The 22,055-nt window shown below is 35.5% G+C and overlaps 1 protein-coding gene across 2 annotated transcripts; it reads right to left on the bottom strand.

The window, feature by feature from the left end:
• Positions 1–209: 209 nt before the first annotated feature.
• On the bottom strand, positions 210–21,153 carry LOC106876756 (phospholipase DDHD1). 2 transcript variants are annotated; one of them, XM_014925444.2, is made up of 14 exons: positions 19,996–21,153; positions 17,075–17,242; positions 15,088–15,216; positions 14,743–14,881; positions 12,306–12,421; positions 11,357–11,463; positions 10,375–10,486; positions 7,183–7,259; positions 6,100–6,120; positions 4,067–4,134; positions 2,929–3,004; positions 1,838–1,993; positions 546–780; positions 210–439 (listed from the first exon to the last, which is right to left on the bottom strand). In XM_014925444.2, the coding sequence occupies exons 1-14, from the start codon at positions 20,621–20,623 to the stop codon at positions 225–227; spliced, it is 2,247 nt and encodes a 748-aa protein (XP_014780930.2). In that variant the 5' UTR covers positions 20,624–21,153; the 3' UTR covers positions 210–224. The 2 variants fall into 2 exon arrangements, with proteins under 2 accessions (XP_014780930.2, XP_052828051.1); XM_052972091.1 differs by lacking the exon at positions 6,100–6,120.
• Between the last annotated feature and the right edge of the window lie 902 nt (positions 21,154–22,055).

The raw sequence follows: 22,055 nt of genomic DNA, 5'->3' as shown, positions 1-22,055 counted from the left end.
CCCATAGCTCACATCCAGCTATCAGCTAAGCAAAAAGTTTTGTTGATTTTATATTTCTGCAAGTACATAGTCAATAACAATATGCTCTGCAGAAATATTCAATATCTACAATGAATTTGAAACTTGTTTTCTTTGAATTCTGTAAACACAGCACTATTTTATTGTTGTTTCATATGGATAACATTAAGTAGATTACCAATTTAATTTGATACAGAAAAAATAGGTTAGGCAACTGTATTAATGGTATGTCTATTAGGAATAATATAAAGTAAAAAAAAAAAAAAATTCAAGCACATACCTGGGGCATTATGCACAGAACAACTTGGCATTGGAGTTGGGTTCATTTCTTCTAACTGTCTTGCTTCCGTCTCCATTTTTTTAAGCTCACGAGTCAATAAATCTGAAGGTGACTTTTTAATTAAAGTTAAGAACATGTTCCCTGCAGCAAGAAAAGGTGTAAGAGTGAATGATAGCTAGAGATTCCAAAAACAGAAAATGACAGCACTTGAAGAAAAGATGAATCTTAAATCTAAAAATCAACTTACCCAAAGAATATCCAATGGTTTTGGGTAAGGATGAGGATTCTACTTCAGTTTCTGTGGAAGATTCAGGAATGCTTGCAATACTGTGTTCACTACTCGAATCAACAAGAGTATCAGAAGTACTCCCTCTTCCTGAACACTCTGAATAGGGTCTCTTTAATGGGGCATCAAACCGTTGGATGTCCACAGGTAAAATAGATGCATAATGTTTGTAGATTAATGGTTCAATGCGATAGGCCTGAAAATAGATTGATAATTTAATTGAAAATGCTATGCTCTAATTTACACATGTCTTGAATTGATTATTTGAAGGTTGTCATAATTATCCTCCCTGTTGATAGCTGTGTGCAACATCTTTTAAGTCTTTAGCATTTAAACAGGCCACATCTGGCCCAAATGTTTTACCTGTTTTATATTCAAACTGGCCAGATACAGCCTCTCACACATACACTACAATATCATTGTAAAAGTAAACAATCATATCATTGAAATTTTGAAGCTATGAGATAATGCATGAATAGTTCAGAACAATGTGAATAAATAAGCAATACATTTGACAAAGTAATGAGAATGCAAAAGGGTTTAACATTAAGATTTACAACAGATAGTTTCATATGGGTAGATCCTCACATACCCTAACAATTAATATTATGGATTCTACAACAAATGGTAACTTTTCTTTCTATAGCAATTTGGTTATTAGAAACTAGTAAATTTAAGAACTTGCTAACAAATTCAGTATGGGCAGCTGTGTAATTAAGGAGTTTACTTTCAATCTAAGTGTTCCATGTTCAATCCTGTTGTAGATGTATGTGTATATTTGCATCTCCTTAAATCGTTATCTCAGAAGTGATGGGAGAGGAGAAAAGATGGGGTTTTCAATGGTTTTCAGTTGAAGGAGAGAGAACAGAACATGGTTTAGGCACAAAAGGAAGAGAGAGACAGACAGAAGGGAATACAGAAAGGAGGGGGAGAAGAAGTGAAAGAGGAAGGTAGAGGTAGCCAAGTTAACGATGTAAGATTAACAACACTATGGCTTGTAATCTAGAATGTATACTACTCTATTTCCTATAAGCAAGCAATTCAACTTTCTCTCATTCTGTGTGGTCACCATACAATTAATAAATAGTTAATTAACTTGTGTGAATTTTAAAGTCTTTTTAATGGGTCTGTGTAATGACAGAAGTCATCATATTGTGTCCCTGTTGAACAAATTCTATAACTAATATTTGAAAGTGGACCCAAAATGAATAAAAATTTCAACTGAGAAATTTATGCAGAATAAGCTTCCTTACAATTGGGTCGGCTGGATGGTAAATGTTGAAGAGTCTATGACACAAATGTGATGGAATGACGTTTGGTTGTCCATTGTTATCACAGCCATGAAGAGGGACACCTCGGAGAGTTAGAAACACAGCCAAAGGAGAACCAAGACAAAAAAGGTTTTCTACCTAAAAATGAAATGACAGGAAAAAAAAAAATTTTTTAATTAAAAAAAAAAAATTAAAACATCAATAAATATATAAACAGTTTCTGAAAGAACAATTAGAGAAATCGTTATGTAACAGATGTATAGATTACAGAGAAAAGATTTTCTAAATGACATTAGATTGTATTAACAGCAATTTGTCACAGAAGAGACCAGCAGACCCACTGATAAGACTTACTGGGCACATTGTAGTGTGATTGGTGATAAGGTCTCTTTGTAAGTGATATAAACATGGGTCAAGCTGTCAGTGAGCTTGTTGCTCTTTTCTATCTCAAACTAGTGCTTATAGGATCTAAGAGAATTTACATGAAAAATATAAGCAGAATTCACATTTACTAGTGAAAAATCTGAGAAATTTGATAACAAAACATCTGAGTCAATATTGGTGGGGATAGCACAATACTTGAGTGTGAAAAATGAGGATAATATATATATATATATATATATATAGACAAGAAGATAAAATATATATCATTGAGTTTTAGGTAGAAAAATTGGAGGTGGTGGTCATATTATATTCAAGACGTTAATGTATTCAAGCAAATATGGAAGTTTATAGTAAGATTTCATTTTGATTGAATTGATTTTAGTTTCATAATCAATGCAGAGAATTGATCACAGTAAGTAAAGAAAACAAAAATAGGCACACTTTTGATAAGAAAAAAGCCTGTTCATACTGCATTGATCAAGTGAACAGGCCAGATCAACCAGTTCATTGCAAATATTGCTTTCTTGTTGGTCTTTCATTATGATACTGGTTCATCCATTTGTTCAAAGTATATCCGAAAATTCTACAGGAAAGGGCATTGCAAGACTAATTTCTACCAAACCAAAAATCTTTGGAACAAATAAGAATTTAATAACAAATTACAAATAATCAAAATTAAGGATAATTACTCGGAATTTGAGTGCTTGTGACCCTTTTTGTTGTTTCTCTTGAAGTGAAGACAGTTGGGATTCAATTTCAGAAACTCTGAAAACATAAATAAATAAATCATACATTATTAATGCATTATCAGGGGTTATGGTTATTTCATTTGATACCTTTTTCACGTACGTATGTATGTATGTATAAAGTAAAGCCCTCCTTCAGTCATGCATGACCATGAGATTGCACCTAGAAAGTTATCCATAGAGGCACAAGTCCAGGCAAGGTTGTTAATGGAAGACCAGCGGTCACCCATGCATACCAGCCTCCCTTCTCCATGCTATAAATGTTATTCAAGGGAAAAGCAATTCAGCTTGGCACCACTGACATCACAACTCATTTCTACAGCTGAGTAAACTGGAGCAACATGAAATAAAGTCTCTTGCTCAAAAGCACAACACACAGCCTCAGAGCAAGAGGTAGAATGTATGAAGTATGTGTAAGATAATGTGTTAGCAGTAAGAACAGCAGAGAGATTTAAAGACAAAAATAGTTAAGTTAGTGTTAACATATGCAATGAATGGAGTATTATTTTTCATATTCAATATATATGTGTGTGCATGTACAGTGAGAAGGAAAAACGATTATTTCAGTCTTTTTCCTGCAAGTATGAGAGGCAATTCAAGATATGTTTCAGTATAATTTTGACTTCATCACCAAAACAGATTTTTACCATACTTGTTGAAGTAATGATGAATGAATAACTAATTAAATGTACAATACTGTATATTTATTGAGAAAAGAAAGGATGTAGAGAATAAATAATTAAGAGTCATCACCTCATTCCAACCATGTTAATAGGAGAAACAAAACTGATGCAAAATGATAAGGTTCTACTGAAGCAGACACAGACAACAACAACAATAAAACAAAAATAATCTTAAAGGAAATTACAGCTTAAGACTGTATTACTGTGTTTTCTGGCATACAAGACAAATTTTCAAAACCAAAATAGGCAGGCTGAGTTATACACCAAGATAAGTAGTTTGGAGGGTCAAAAATTCTATGTGAAAAACAGTAGAATTTGGAAAGAGAGTGAGTACGTTTGAATGTTTACACCATATACCCCATCGACTTGTATGTCAAAAAATACTGTAGGCGCCATACCTTGCTCTGGCACTGTCCATATCAGTTAACAGATGGGTACTATCTTGCAACTGTTCTCGTTTTTCATCCTAAATATTTAAAAAAAAAAAAAAAAAAAAAAAAAAAAAAAAGAAAAAAAAAGAAGAAACAAAATACATGAACCAAGTATGGTTAGATTAATTTCTGGATTCATGAGTGAGCTATGGATACCTGTTGTGTGCATGCGTTTGTTAACACACAAACACAGACACACAATACATGTTTTTATGTGCTACTAATAGTTTTACATGTTGAGAAATACCTTAAACAGATTCATCAAGCACAAACAAATAGCAAACCAAACATTTCAAGTTTGTTATATGTGGTTTCTGCCTGATGGATATGTCTGAGGCATTTCCCAACATATAAAACTATTAGTAGTACATCAAAATATGTATTGTGTATATCAAATAATATCTATCTCTCCACCAGATGAAGTACTTTTCTACTGATCTCACCATCATGGGACAGTTCAGTTTATATACATATATAAAACCATTTAATGTACACAGTGTCTTCCATGACATGATGCTATTAGAAACTCTTATTTTAATACTGTGTACATGAAATGATAATCATCTCTCACTGGATGGAGAACATGTTGCTCATCCTACCTTTAATGAAACATGAAAAGCTAAAGACAGTGAAAGCAATAATACAAAAACCTCCTTTCGTCAGTTGACAATTACAGGATTTACCCTTCAGATGAATTACAGTGGCATTGCTCACTTTAAGTAATCTGAGTTGCTCCTTACAACTCAATGTGGTTAGCCAGAGCCTGGATTATAACAGTGGTCGTACAGTACCTGCCTAGATACTTTGTCCCTTTCTATTCATCACACACACACACACACACACACACACACTTAATCTATATATTTTTAATGCTATAAGTTAAAAAAAAAAAATGAGAAATTAAAGATTACATAAAATTAAGGCACATTCTCTTTAGCAAGAGGTAGCACCTAATTCTGCTAACTCCGGTTTGTCTGATTGAAGTGAAGAGAGGAAGAGCTATTTTGGTTTCATTACTGAGTGGTTAGTAATAAAGAAAGGACATCCAGCTGTAAAAGCAACTGTTACAGTAAATATATCATCCCAATCATGCAAATAAGGGAAAAATGTATATGAAATATTGGAAAAGCAAAACAGATAAATTAGTAATCAATAATATTATATTAGAAGCTTTGAAAGTACAAGAGGATTAGAGATAATTAGCAACAACAACATATCCATGTGTGTATGTGTGCACCCACACCAAGCACACATATAAACCTGAGCATTAACCCTCTGCCTACCACCACCATGTATTCTAATTATTCTTTCATTCATAGGTTTAGTTATCATTCTTGAAGCTTGTCTTTTTTTTTTTGTTGTTGTAGATTATTCAATTTTATTACTTTTTCTGTTCTGTATATATTTCTTTATCTGAGCAGCGTTAAGACATAATTACCAACGTTCAAAATCATTAAGTTATAAAAGGAAGGTAAGTTCAATATAAACAAGTTAATTAGATAATAAAAATGACTACATTCCTCATCATTAATTATCATTTAATGTCTGTCTTCTGTGCTAGTATGGGTTGAATGGTCTGGCAGAATCCAATGAATTAGAGGACTGCATTGAGCTCCAATCTCTGTTTTGGCATGGTTTCTGTGGTTGGATGCTCTCCCTAATGCCAATCCTTTTACAGACCTTAATATGGTTGTAGTTTTATATTCTGTGACCATCATTTGTAAATGATTTCTCAATACATATTACTATACTAACAGTGGCAATTCACAGTAAAATATTCTGTGCTAATTGTATGTAGAATATGAATACATTTCATTTGATCTAATATATTGTCACCTTTGTTGTAAACAGAAGCAGGGCCTAGTATGTAAATATGGAAGAGAGGCAAACATCCAGACAGAGACAGTGTTAGAGTATTAAAAAAACCGAAAAAAGAAAGAATTATTTGAAAGAGTTAGATACATCCAAACATACTTAGTATAAGAGACGTTGTAACTTACTATTAATTCCATATATTGTTTCTGAAATAAAATTTATGAAATTGAAGAATGAAAAAAAAAAAAATAAATGAATAAAAGCAAGATATGAAAAATATATGAAAATGGTTCATGGTTCCTTTACGTTTTAATGAACGTATAAGCAAGTAAATATATTTAAGTGTTTCAGTGGAAATTATTCCTAGCCTTTTATTTGCTGTCAATTCTTAGATGTGTAGTAACGCCGTGCGCATGCGTAGTCTCACGCATGCGTGGAATTCAACACCCAAGCTTTCCCGCTTCATTCTGTTTCTTTCTTGCTGGCCAGCGATTGAGCAAGGACGTGTCTAGCTGTCTCTCCATCGTTCGAACTCACGCTAGACAGCTCACATCAATATACCAACGTCACAACATACATGTTCTCACACACCGAAGACGTCTCAACAAACAAGATAAAAGATGTATATTTTCCACCTTGAATAAATGTTGTTATGTTGATAGTTTGGAGTTCAGCGTTCCGTTCAATTCTTAATTTAATATAGGAAAGTCAGGTGTACATCTAATGATGTATAACCCACTTTCCTATAAAGTGGTGACCCTCCGACGTGATTCAGACACGCAGCCCGCTGAGCTACAATAACAACTATTTCTATATAACTGATAACGCATTCCTATAAAGTGGTGACCCTCCGACGTGATTCAAACACGCAGCCCGCTGAGCTATATAACCACTTTCCTATAGATGCAATCTACTAGACTAAATATACAACCACTTAAAGACCTCTCTGTGGATCATTTAATGTCTGTCTTCCAGCAGACAGAGTTGGAACTCTTTTAAATAATATATATATATATATATATATATATAGAAGTATATGTGTATATATATATTTGTGTTTGTGTGTGTATATGAATATATATATATATATATATATATATATATATGCTTTAATTCAGGTAATGTTAAAACATGAAGCCTGAAGCTTAGAACCAGGAGTTGTCCCAGACATGTTGGCATCAAAAGGGTTAAAGAGATATTCTTCAAAACCAGTAATGAGCTTGTGATTAGAACAAATTATCAAGAGAAAGAAAAAAGGGGTTACTTACGATTAAAGATGCAACAAACTGATCATAAAGTTTGATTGGGTTCCAGCTTGTAATGATATCGTACGTTATCACAGCACCTAGGGGCCAGATATATACAAACAGAAAGTTGAAATAATTCTTCATATTTTAAAAAATGTTTGTGATATCATGAATGTGAAAAAATACAAAATTTCAAGATTTTTATTGCATATAAATACATATAATAATCCTTTCTATTGAAGGCACAAGGCTTGAAATTTTGTGGGAGGGGGACTAGTTGATTGCATCAACCCCCAGTATTCCACTGGTATTTGACTTAACCCTGAAATGATGAAAAGCAAAGTCGACCTCAGCAGAGTAAATATATATAATATGATATTATAATAGCTATTTCAACTAACTTTACCAAGTGACTATATATATTATCATCATCATCATTTAATGTCTCTTTTCCATGCTGGCATGGGTTGGCTGGTTTGATAGGGGCTAGCTAGGTGGAAGACTGCACAAGTCTTCACTGTCTGTTTTGGCAGGGCTTTTATGGCTGGATGCTCTTCCTAACACCAACCATCTTACATACATACATACATACATACATATAGATATATATATGTATGTATGAAACAAAACAAAGATTTATACAGAGTAGGCTAAAAGTCATGTATAAAATAGGTTCAATAAGCTCATGTATATGTATATATATATATATATACACACACACATATACACATACATATATATAGATACATACATATATATACACACACATATATACATACATACATATATATATATGTGTGTGTGTGTGTGTGTGTGTGTATTCACCAGATGTCTTAGCCCCAGGATATGATCATTGTCCCAGATTGAGTTTGAACTGGGAACCATATTTTAAGAATGAGTAATAATGAGGTCATTATAATCTTTATTGAAATAAGTTATTTCAGACAATTAGACACTTAATCTGCCTGAATGAAATCAAATAACAAGAATGTATCTATGTAGTCACTTGACCTACCATACCATGCCACCTTTAACAATGGATACACCAGAAAATGTAGTTCATGGTATACTGTTTCTGGATGGGCAAGGAAAGTTTATAGCCCTTTACAGTAGGGTTGTTTATTCAGGGCCAAACTGGGGCTCACAACAACAACAACATAAACCAAATTCTACTCTTCACTATGCCATTCCCAACTTCAATATTTATGAAAGAAAACCATTAAAATGATATTAACAAGGTCTTTCAAAAGAACATACACTTCAGCAACCAAGGGTACCTACTTAACAACACCAGATCAATAATGAGAGTATAATTGTTCTCTTTATCAATAATTGATTAAGTATCATTGTCCAATGTACGACAAAAGTCTGAGATACTCTCCCTTCAGACATTATGGATTACCATAATCATAATGATAGTGTATGAAAATCAAACAATACCATTTTGACTTATTTCATAAGGATTAAAAACACATAAATAACACTGAAAATTAAAACCCATTTTAAATTACATATTTTCTTATCACTTTTAATTAGTTTTTTTTTTATTAATTCATTCATATTTTATTGATATTTAAACTAAATTTTGGATCAAAGAAACTACATAATGGCAGGGGAGGGAGAAATGATTTCATAAATCAGATTATTTGGATCAATAAGCATTCAGATACAACTTTTTCCTAATTTTTTTCTGGATTGAACAGTTCAGTATTCAATACCTATTTTTTTCCCCATTATCATGAATAAATGATGAAGTTTCATACAACAGATTGAATGAGATAATTATTAACTCTGCCATGTTACTAAAGACTGTGCCTTTGGATTGCTTTTCATATATTAAAAAAAACAAAAAAAACTTGAATGACTAAATATAAAGACAACAATGTAAGTGAGAGGTATGAACCATTTCAAAGAACAAATTATTTAGCTTAAGTACTTGCAAAACAATATATATTGTTTATCTTTGAAAAATTTTCAGTCATTGGACTGTGTTCATGCTGGAGTATCGCCTGGAAAAGTTTAGTCAAACAAATCAACATCAGTCCTTAATCATCATCATCGTTGTTTAACATCCGCTTTTCATGCTAGCATGGGTTGGACGATTTGACTGAGGACTGGTGAAACCGGATGGCTACACCAGGCTCCAATCTGATTTGGCAGAGTTTCTACAGCTGGATGCCCTTCCTAACGCCAACCACTCTGAGAGTGTAGTTAATATTTTTTTAAAATCTGATACTTTTCCCATTGATTTCTTTTGTCCAAACAGTTTTCAAGTGGTGGTGGGCACAAAGACACACATATATACATATCATCATACATAAACATACATTACATGGAAAAATGCGAGCATGAAAAGTCATATTCTTAAATATTATAAACCTGGAAAAGTACAGGACATGTTATTACACCTGGTTACTGTCTGTTTTGGCAGGGTCTTTATGGGTGGATGCCCTTTCGGACACCAACCACACACACATACATACAGAAATATAGTCTTCCTTTATTTTTGGCTTAAACAGCAGTGTTATTTGTGTAAGGTCTGACTGCTATTTCTAGCATAACAAGCAAAAGGATTTTATAGAGGCTATCTTGGCTCAACTAAGTCAGTAAAACAAATGTGTTAACATACAGCCAATTCTGTTATAGTATACTCTTTACTCTCCTTTACTCGTTTCAGTCATTTGACTGTGGCCAAGCTGGAGCACCGCCTTTAGTTGAAGCAACCGAACCCAGGACTTATTCTTTGTAAGCCTAGTACTCATTCTATCGGTCTCTTTTGCCGAACCGTTAAGTTATGGGGACGTAACCACACCAGCATCGGTTGTCAAGCGATGTTGGGGGACAAACACAGACACACAAACATATACACACACATATATATATATATACATATATACGACAGGCTTCTTTCAGTTTCTGTCTACCAAATCCACTCACAAAGCTTTGGTTGGCCCGAGGCTATATGAGAAGACACTTGCCCAAGGTGCCACGCAGTAGGACTGAACCCGGAACCATGTGGTTGGTAAGCAAGCTACTTACCACAGAGCCACTCCTGCGCCTATATCAGTATATATCTGAAACAATAAACAGGATGGTCACAGTTGGAATTCTACTGACCTTAGTTTTGTTCAATCAAAGATGACCTACAGCTAAACAACAATACTAACAACACTAACAACCAAAATGATTTGAAGCCTCTGTTTAAATACTTACCCAAGGAATGTGCAGCAATGGATATCTTTCCTCCAGCAGAAATGAAATAAGGATTTCGGAGGCAGAACACAGAATACAATCTGTTTATCTCAGATTGCAAACCATGGGTAATCTAAAATAAAGTTACACTTTTATTAATAATTTGCCATCAAATGGAAGACAGGGCAATTTAGGATATGAAGGCAGGGAAGGCACCTGGTCTACCAGGAATCACCACTGAGATACTTTGACTCTCTGGCAGAGTAAGAAATGTGCTTGTCACCCACATAATAAACAAGGTAATACAAGAAAGTGTCAAACCCAATGCTGACATAGCAGTATCACTGTCAAAAGTTACAAAGACAAAGGCAAACTATAGAAGTATTAGACCAAGTTTACAGAAAGAGTTATAACACAAAACCCTACTGACGCCACGTTCTTAGTGAGACCTCTATAGGAGTAATCTAGTCAGGAATAAGCCCCTATACCTCTCCAGAGCAAGGACCCCTAAAGAAGATAGGATTCTTTGCTCTGTGATCTGGTGGTCACTGAAGAAGTTTGGAGTAAACATATAGCTTGTGAAAGCTGTGCAAACCATGTATAAGGGAATAGTTGAAGTGAGAATTAGTGACAAAGTATAGCAATGAATTTAGTGTGAAGGTTAGGGTTAACAAGGGTTTAGTCTTCAGTCCCCTTTTTTCACTATAGTTCTTGAAGCTATAACAGAAGGGTTTAACACCATCTGCTCATGGGAACTTCTTTATGCTGACAACCTAGCTATTATAGAAGACTCAGAAAAGAAATTCCTGACGTACAAGACCAAATCTGGAACCAAGAGGCTTTAAAGTGAATTTAGCAAAGACTAAAGCTTTAGTAGGTAAGCCTAATACAATCTTCACAATCTTTACTCAGTAACCGGTTTCTGTTTTTGAAATACAGTCCCATTCCTCAAAACTTTCCACAAACTCTACTCATAAAATAATTGAATGGAAAGAGAACTTACCTCTGATCGGTAGAGTGGACTTGTATAGTATAGAATATCCATGGCACTACTATTTAGAATTGTGCGGAGACCTTTTACACTATGGGGTGTAATGAGCTCAACAGTATCTGATAATGAACAATGGAGAAATTAAATTACTATTTACTTAATTTGCATCAGCTGATGTAAAAAGTTATTAGTGATAACACAATGGCCTGATATAACAAATCTATATACACTTCTAAAACTCTGTGATTGCTTACGTGTGCTTGACTGCAATTTAATACAGCCAAACCAGTGCATAATGGGAAAATACTCTGAAAGTAAGGTACTCCTGAAATGTGAATACAAACGGAATAAAACAAGTTTCGCATAAATAGGACCACAGATTCGTGAGATATGTTTTTCTTTTTTTTGGATTCGTTTCCACAAATTTAAGCAGAGAAACCTGGAGTTACTGCCCTTTAGTGAGAACACCTGGATAGTCTTGCCTGCATGTGTGCGTGTCTGTAATTTAATACAGCAAAACTGGTGCATAATGGGAAAATACTATGAGATATGTGGTTTTTTGGGGGTACCTTCAATAATAGCCAAAACGGTGCATAATGGGAAAATACTCAGAGGATAACATAATCCAGATATGGGAAAACTGTTTCCATTAATTTTATGTTTACGTTATATAATAATTCCTTTTGCATTTTTGTAGAAGGGTGCACATATGCCATAAACAAATGCTGTTAATGGAGTTGTTAGTGTTCTCAAATTACTGAGAGGAGTGTTGTCTAACAACAGTAGTTTTTTTTATATATCTTTTTTTCACTTACAAAAGCTATCTCCATCTTATAAAAGGAAGCAGCAAAGCCCTACAAACTTTTAGGGAGCTTTAAGCAGATAACAGTGAGTGTTATCAACTATTTAGGAAAAGTAAAAAAAAAAAAAAAAAAAAATCTAAAAACAAGATAATACTTACCACCATCTAGTTGCAGACTAGATCGCCACTCTACAGGCAGGAATTCTACTCTCTGATTACTTTGGTCCAAATTGGGGAAATTTTTCTTTTTCAGTCGCTCTATAGATTCCCGCAGTCTGTAATCAGTAAATACCATGTTATTTCAACAAATGAATTTCATCAAATAAAATCATCATCATCATTTAATGGAAAATGGATGTTAAACGATGATGATGATGATGATAAAAGTAGTAAAAGTTGAATGTATTAATAAGTCATTACAAAATGAAGTTTGAAAAGTCTTACATGCTTTATAAATATTAATTAACCTCTATCAAACTCAAAGTCTTTTTATTAGGGAACAGGGATATACTACATTGACCTGACCCCAGTATGTATCCTTGAATCCTTCTTGATATGCCCTTCTCTTCCATCTTGGCCCAAATCATTTAATTAAATTGTCAAGGAGGTCTTCTCAGTCTCTTGGATACCAACTGGCATCTGCACAGGTCCACCTGGTGTGAACCTTGTGAATTGTCCATCTCAGCAAAACTTGTGCTTTGGGTATTATTGTAGTTATGTTGTTCATTCCACACTGTTCCCAAATTCTCATTTCATGCCAGCCTCTTCAATAGCACCATCCTGCTTCTATTCTTATATGCAAGTGAAACATGGGCTACACTGAAAGATCCATGCTAGCATCTCAGTATGGAACTGCTATGCATTTCATTTACACAAAGGAGATCAAAGAAAGAAAAATCAAACAAGACAGTATTTGAACTCAGAACCAAGAGGTATCAAATACCGTCAATAGTTTCTTACATCTCTCTGCCATCTGTGACACTTCTACTATAAGATGTTACTTAGCCTCACATCATCCCTGATTAAGCAGACTAAACCTTATCAGTAGAGGCATTTCAGCTGTGACTATCTTGTATTTTTCTATAACTAAGACCAATGTATCTTTTCTTTAAAATAGCAGGGTTGAGGCACATTTGGTTGCTATTTCCAGCAGGTCAGGTAACTACATAGATCTTCCCTCATTAAATGATTATTGTTTATGTATGAGGATGTAATATTTACACAACAGTTAAATAAAGAAGAAAAAAAATGAAACGTAACAAGTAACCTTTGCCATGTCTAAATTTCACATCAAGATCAGTCTTAATCTCTGTTTATTCAAGCTTCAAAAACCGGATTAAAATAGGTGCAATGCAGAATTTCTAGATTTAAAACCCTTCTTTGATTGTAGATACCTCTGAACATAAGAAATATAAATGCAACATAAATTTTTAGTCAATCTAATGCTAGAAGTCATCTTCAGATGAGAAATTTTGACAGATTTCTTTCAATAGATGTTTTATCATCGTTCAGTCATCACCATACGAAAGAAGTTGATCAAGATTGAAATAATGAAGGTGCTTTCTCAGTGTTACTTGAGTAGCTAGAAATAACAGTCAAATCTCCTTCAAATCAAATCCTATCTTCTTAAAAAAGACAAACCAGATAATGTATAAACACTAGGTATGAATAAGAGCTGGTATGATAACAGTTGTAATGTCTCTGATCAACTGGATAAGAGCTGACCTAGGGTTAAACAACAACAACAACAAAAAAACAACCTGACTGAAGTACTGGAAGTCAATAAACCTCTCACCTATTTTCAGTTAGTTTGGCACTGATTAATTTATTTTGTTTACCTTTTCACCTGCCAACAAAGTTGGATGTCAACAACTTTTGAGTACCTTGGTTATGGCACAACACCAATGAAAAGGTATTAACCAATAACTTTTGAATCAGCTTGACTTTTCTATTTTAATACCATACTTTTGGTGAGCAATAGCTAGTTGGTATCAGGTTTCTAACAAGCAAATCACTACTTCATTGCATTTCCAATGGCAAAAGTGACAAGAGACTATCTGTGCTAGTTTATCGGTTTTCACACTAATATGTCCATCAGCAAAATGTTACACACATACGAGGGGGTGCTGGAAAGTTCCTGGCTTTAAGAGTATCAGGAAAGGCCAGGTTGGAGACCCAACCTTCTGAGTTCTTTTACGAGGCTTAGAAAAACTGAAGGGCTGCTACAATAAGTGTGAAGCTGAGAGGGGAATATGTTGAATAAAATCATAATTAACTGATCCTCCTGTATTTTTTTTTACCCAAAGCCAGGAACTTTTTAGCACCCCCTCGTACATATATATATGTATTTGAAGGATTTTCATAAAGTTTCCATAAACCAAAATTTTATCACAATGCATTGGGTGACCCAAAGCTATGGTAGGAAACATGCCCAAGGTTGTATGCAGTGGTATTGAACCCAAAACTCATGTGATTGTGAACTTTTTAATAAAAACATAGCCATGCATCTTTACTGAGAGACATCTTCTAGCTGGTAATGTTTAAAAACTGACCCATGAATAAGAAAAATAAAAACAAATGTTAAAGAGAAACGTACTCATTACATCGTTTAATTATATTGCCAGTATCCATTTTTTGGCCAATACCATGAACAACAAACACCAGATGAGTAATGTCTGGAGGCTTGTCATCCATCCGAGCTTCATTACAGTATCCGCGACACAGTTTGGTTCCACCTGCAGAAAAAAAACAAATATATTACTATGCAGCCTTTAAATTGGATTATATTTCGATGAAATTGTAAGAGTGCTGTTCCAATATGGAAGCAAGTTTTGTCCATTTTATACCAAGCATAGCACATCCATCTCCTGACCTAAATATAACCAGTTAGATCTATTCAAGACCAAACCACTAAAGAGGAAAAGAAGATTTAAATACTTACTCTTCTGAAATCCTAATGTCTGACTTACAGATCGAACAATTTTTGAAGGAGTAGAATCACTAAACATGTAAACTTCCGTAGCATTTCTCCATTCAACATGGCAGTCTGAGAATGCTATATGATGGATAACTGTAACGAAGGAAAGGGAGAAAATTAGATTAAATTTTTAAAAAAACCACAACAACCTATTGTAAATTTATTTAGATATATTTTAGAACATAGAGCAGGAATGGTTATGTGGTTAAGAACTTCCATTTGCAACTATATGGTTTTGGGTTCAGTCCCACTGCACAGTATCTTGAAGTGCATTCCATAGCCCTAGGCTGAGAAATGCCAGACAAGGAGATTTGGTAGAAGAAAACTGCACAAAGGATATTGTAAAAAACATGTGTACACACATGCAAATATGCATTGATGTGTGTGTGTGTGTATGTGCACATGCGTACATGTGAATATGTATTTATGTCTATATATTCCATGCTTGTCACTGCAAGAGCAAAGTAGTGCTGATAATGACATTATGATTGGTCACTGTATCCTTTCAAAGGGTCAAAGCTAAGGTTCAGAAGTTATATATCATCATCATCGTCATCGTTTAACGTCCGCTTTCCATGCTAGCATGGGTTGGACGATTTGACTGAGGACTGGTGAACCAGATGGCTACACCAGGCTCCAATCTGATTTGGCAGAGTTTCTACAGCTGGATGCCCTTCCTAACGCCAACCACTCCGAGAGTGTAGAGGGTGCTTTTACGTGCCACCGGCACGAGGGCCAGTCACACGGTACTGGCATTTACATAAAATGAAATTAACAAAATACAAACATCTAATTTTTAAAACTTACTTTTATGATCAATTTAACATTTCTGCTGGTGGCATGAAAAAGCACCCACTACACACTGTAAAGTGGTTGGTGTAACTATGCCAAAGCAGACACTTGTACCTAGTGATCCTATCAAACTGTCTAACCCATGACAGCATGGAACTTGGATGTTACATGATAACAAGTTATCAAGTCATGTTAAATCCCAGGTCAGCCTTGACAAAGCAGACCTATCATCATCATCGTTTAACATCTGCTTTCCATGCTAGCATGGGTTGGACGATTTGACTGAGGATGGCTACACCAGGCTCCAATCTGATCTGGCAGAGTTTCTACAGCTGGATGCCCTTCCTAACGCCAACCACTCCGAGAGTGTAGTGGGTGCTTTTACGTGCCACCAGCACGAAGGCCAGTCAGGCGGTACTGGCAACGGCCATGCTCAAAATGGTGTATTTTATGTGCCACCTGCACAGGAACCAGTCCAGCGGCACTGGCAATAATCTCACTCGAATGTCTTTGATGAAAGATATTCTAGTCACAATAATCTTATCCTTCTCTTAAGTATTGTATATCTAAGACTATGTAGTATACCTTTTAAGGTGTCAGGGTGCAATCTGAGGAAAATTTGGCTGATGTTTCTAGCATGGTAAGCAACAACTATGTACAGGCTTCCTTGATAGTTTATAAAGGCATTAACCTGTATTTGCTTATAAGTCTTCCTAATTTTGGCACAAAGCTAGCAATTTTGAGGGGAGGGTTAAATCAATACACCATCCCAGTGCTCAACTGGTACTTATTTTATCAACCCAGAAAGGATGAAAAGTAAATTTGACCCAGGTGGTATCTAAACTTAAAATGTAAATAGCCAGAAGAAATGCAGCTAAGCATTTTGTCCACCATGGTATCCATTTAACCAGCTTATCACTTTAGGAGTTTGCTAATAATTAATAAGAGGTTCCTACATTAAAAAATAGTCAATAAAACTTCATAAGAACTTCTTACATAGGATAATGATGAAAGATTCTAATGGAAATTTTAAAATTGATTGTTTTGTATCATAGAAAACATATTCTTAGGTTCCCTTAAATTAAAATACTGTTTACTACCAGCTTGTCAACAACAGCAACACAAGATAAAAAACAAAGCAAAGTATCATTGAGCTCACCTTGTCTGGCAACCTTTAAGTTTACTGTCTCAGAAAAATCACATGGATACTTCTTTCCCAAAAACTTTCCCAAATGATCCGACTCTATACGAATGGAAGTGTCTTCCTCTAGAGGTTGCCAAGTATCATCATAGAACCAGATCCCTCGAAGTACATCAGCGGTATCACCTACAAAAAGAAAATTGCTGTTCTTGAGTTCTATAAACATGATGGAATAAAACTGGTTGCAGTTGGAATAAAGAATTTTTATAAAACATTACTCATACTTCATCATCATCATCATCGTCGTTTAACGTCCGCTTTCCATGCTAGCATGGGTTGGACGATTTGACTGAGGACTGGTGAAACCAGATAGTTACACCAGGCTCCAATCTGATTTGGCAGTTTCTACAGCTGGATGCCCTTCCTAACACCAACCACTCAGAGAGTGTAGTGGGTGCTTTTACGTGCCACTGGCACGAAGGCCAGTCAGGCGGTACTGGCAACAATAAATAGCCTTTATAAATTACAGCTGGAAAAACACAAGCCTAGTAGTCAAGATGTTGTGTTGATAATCATAACGTTGTGAGTTCAATTCCCTAGCCTTGGTGGTACATTGTGTGTTTGTTCAATTCACATAACTTCAATCAACTCCACTGAATGTGAGTATCAGTAGCACCTTGGAATGAGTTGGTATTCCATCCAAGAGAGTCTTCAGGTGTAGGAGTAATGACTACCTAGCAGTTCTCTATTTCTGTATAGAAAAGCTATCATGATAGCTTGAGTTGTCCAACAGCATCAATAAGAGTCAATCAGTAGAAGAGTTCAATAAGTTCAGTTGCCATGAAGAGAGTAAAAGCTTAGCAAGAGACCAAATGTCAGATTCTTCATTCTGCATGGCAATTGAACATGTGCGATTCTTTTATGAACTCTCATCTTCTCTTCTACTTCTTTCAGCCATTGTACTGAGGCCATGCTGGGACTTTGCCCAGAAGGGTTTAGACAAACTCGACACTTAAGCGAAAGAATAGAGAAATTGAGAGAAATGGACTCCATGTCAAGGTGTGTTTGGATAACCACATTTAAAAGTATCTAGATGGTTGCCATGGAAATTGTAAGGGGAATAATTGAGGGTTATATTCTACATTTATAAATTAGGTTAGTGAAATTAGCAAAACACAGGACATGATTTCATCACTTTTATTTTAATAGAAGTGTCCAAATCATACCTTGTTAAATCCTAATGCTATGGTATTCTAAGTGAATACTGTATAGTATCATCATCAGCTTTTGTGTATTAATATAGCGCCTATATCACAAGAGACGTAAGCTAAATGACTGTAGCTGAAAACACTTAGTCTTATAGCCTAAGAAATTTGAACCACAGTGAATTCTGTGTCCAGCAGCCTTGCTATATGGCATAAAACAAGCAAGCAGGGGGGAGCACAATAACAAATGAGCTGTACTGCATGAAATTCTGAAGAAGGTAAAATAAATAGATTTCACAGTAAACAGAGTATCAGAAAGTTGCTTCTGACTGAGAATGATTGGCACAAATGAAAAAGAACTACAGAAGTGTTAAACATATTATAGGTAGGAACAAAGATAACAACAGAGGAAATAGTGTTCAGATGTGATCTCACGCTTCATATCTAGAAGAAAACCCGTCACTTTAACTACAATTCTTCGAATACAGAAGAATTGGTAGAGTGTCAGACCTTGCAGTGTTGAATTCAGAATTTGCATTCTGAATTCAAATCATCCTTCCCATGTCGGTAAAATACTCAAGTCAATATATTTGACTATATTCTTCCCTACAAATTCGTAGCCTTGTATCTATTATAAAAAAAAATTCCTGAGTTTTGAGAGTGAGGATCAAAAAACTTTTGCATACAAATATAAGTCTACTAGCAGAAGACTATAAGTTGGAGTAATAACATTTCCCTGCGTGTCCATGGGCAGATACAATTAGTTGGCTTGAAACAAACACTGCAACCGCCTGTACGTCTAAAGAGTAGAGTTACTGTAAACACATTTGATGTAGAATTAACTAATCACGTAGAATTAGATTGTTGTTGTTCTGCACAAGTCAACCCTGACTGAATAGACCTACGATAAGAGACATTCCAACTATGACAGTCAAATCTTATTAATGTAGTAAGGCGATATTTAAGTACGATTTGACTGCTATTTCTAGCCGCTCAAGCGACCACATAGAAACTCCTTTGTTGTCTTGAGTGACCACGTTTTGAGTAACCTCGTCGGAGAGGTGCTTTCCTGAGGTCAAGTTAAACTCTTGCATTAGCTCGAGTGTCCATGTCATACTACCCATCTCGTTAGTTTCGGTGACCTCATCCTACCCACATTGACTCGATTCACCAATTCATAGAAGCTCCTTCTTTGGGTCGAATGACCATGTCGTAGAGGTTCTCTTGTCACTTATTGGTCCGAGATCACAGAATAGTTTCTCTCGCAACTAGTTAGCAGTTACTCATTTGTCGCCAATGCTAGATACTTTATTTGTTCCTTTTGTCTACAGAAATCTTCCCACTGCATTTGCAAGGTTTAATAAAATTTATTTATTTGTTTACTAGAATTTACTTGCTTTGAAAAAAAAAATGTTGATAATTAATTCCTTCAAAATTAATTTCATGTCGAATAAGTTAAGAGCGTAGGTATTGATAATAATGAATGAACAGTGTACATGTCGGGGTAGGCAGGTCAATTAGTCATTTATTATAATATCATTCACAATTACGATACTTTATAGAATATAAAATAGACTCTAATATATGACTAATACTTCGTTTTATCGACTCCTGGAAGTATGAAAGTTAAAGTTCACTGAAGCAGGATTTGAATTTCGAACGTAAAGTCGAGAAAATTCTTCGGGTATATTCGGGTATCGACAGGTTTTACCAAATAAATAAATTTATATTTACCAGTCCAAAACAACGGGTAACATTTCCGGGCGACGACATCGACTTCGTAAAGTCCTCCACGTACGACAATCATATCTTTTAGTTTATCTTCGCTTAAAGATGATACACTCAGCTCTCTGTACCTGAACTCGATCCTAAGAGAATCGTATCCGATAAATGGAGTCCATTTTTTCTTTCCAGCATGCCGGTACATCCATCTCACTTCCTCTGGGTGAAGTTCTTCGATGATTTCCGAGACTGGGTAGAGGTATTTCTTGAGATGAGCGGGTGGTGGTCTTGGCTGTTTCCGAACTGGAGTCCAGTGAGAAACCCCACTTGTCAACGACGAGCAGTTAGGATCGGAAAGTTGAACAGGAGGAAAAAGTGTATTTTTAGGATCGTCGTCATTGTCTTCGATATCATCTTCATCGTTGTTATCGTCGATACATTTCTCGTAGTCAACTACAGCCATGTAGTGTTCGTCTTCTGTCACCTGTGCTGTTGGTTCGCGAATACTACTATTCTCAATGTCTCGTTCTTCGTCTTCATCTTCGTCTTCGTTTTCTGTTTTATCGCCGCTTCCAACTTCATCGCTGTTTTTGTCGCTTTCTGTGGCAAAATAAGAGATGATGGACGTAATAGGATTCATACAGGGTAGTAATAATGAGTCAGCTGAGCGAAACTACTAAATAATGCACAGCATTGGGTGTGCAAGTGGTAATAGTAGCGGCAGTAGCACCTAGAGCATTATGAGCAGAAGAACGGTATGTGTGGCCGTTAACACAGGCCATCAGCCCTCAGCAGCCCATGTGAAATATAAAAACAAAAGTGCGTCTTTTACAGCGACATGCGCAGAGATATTGTTTGCATGGCGTGTCAAAAACGGTACGTAACTACAGCCAACACGGAAGGAGGCCGCAACAACACAGAGACCAGCGAAGATATTAAGTTTTAGTTTCCATTGAACGAATTCTCTCTCGTCGTTACAGAAGTCAGGGGATTAATGTGAAAGAGAGAGGGAGAGAAGAGGATGTATATATATGAGATGGAGGTGAAAGTAGACAGATTAAAAAGCCATTTGCATAAAGCTGAATGAAGAAAGAAGACAATGGAGAGAGAAAAATGACAAGAGACAATAAAAAGGAGGCGAAAAATTACTGAGGAGAGAGAACAGCAAAAAGGGAAGAAACAAAAGCAAGGGGAGGTAAAGCTGATAGGACAAAAGATAACACCACGTGATCACTGCTGTCTGCTAACGTCAATTAAATGGACTTAGCTTTTTGGTTTTAAAATAATTTAACTTATACTCTTTTACTTGTTTCAGGCATTTGACTGCGGCCATGCTGGAGCACCGCCTTTAGTCGAGCAAATCGACCCCAGGACTTATTCTTTGTAAGCCTAGTGCTTATTCTATCGGTCTCTTTTTGCCGAACCGCTAAGTTACGGGGACATAAACACACCAGCATCGGTTGTCAAGCGATGTTGGGGGGACAAACACAGACACACGAGCACACACACACATATATATATACATATACATATATACGACGGGCTTCTTTCAGTTTCCGTGTACCAAATCCACTCACAAGGCTTTGGTCGGCCCAAGGCTATAGTAGAAGACACTTGCCCAAGGTGCCACGCAGTGGGACTGAACCCGGAACCATGTAGTTGGTAAGCAAGCTACTTACCACATAGCCACTCCTGCGCCTAAATACATTTGATATTTTGGGCTCAGAATAATCTTAGCTTGTAATTTAAATATACTTGACTTTTAGGGCTCAAAATAAATTTAACACACTCCCTAGGGGACCAAACACAACAACATTTAAGTATTTAAATATTGTTTGGTCAAAAGCAGTTATTTAAACAACTCGGAACTTTTCTCCAGAAATATGTTGTCCTGGTTAATTTTGTATTTCAGGTTCGGAATACTTTACCTCATAAGCTAATAATATTCTTTTCTCTCTTTTGTCTTTAAACATTCCACATAGTTCTCTTTGTTTTTGGTGCAATTGTATAAATATATTAATTCAGAAGTTATCCTCTACCGTCTATATATATATCTGCTTTTTGATTTATTG

The sequence above is a fragment of the Octopus bimaculoides genome, chromosome 12 (assembly GCF_001194135.2).
Source record: "Octopus bimaculoides isolate UCB-OBI-ISO-001 chromosome 12, ASM119413v2, whole genome shotgun sequence".
Classification (NCBI taxonomy): domain Eukaryota; kingdom Metazoa; phylum Mollusca; class Cephalopoda; order Octopoda; family Octopodidae; genus Octopus; species Octopus bimaculoides.
This window is presented reverse-complemented; position numbering and strand designations above follow the sequence as displayed.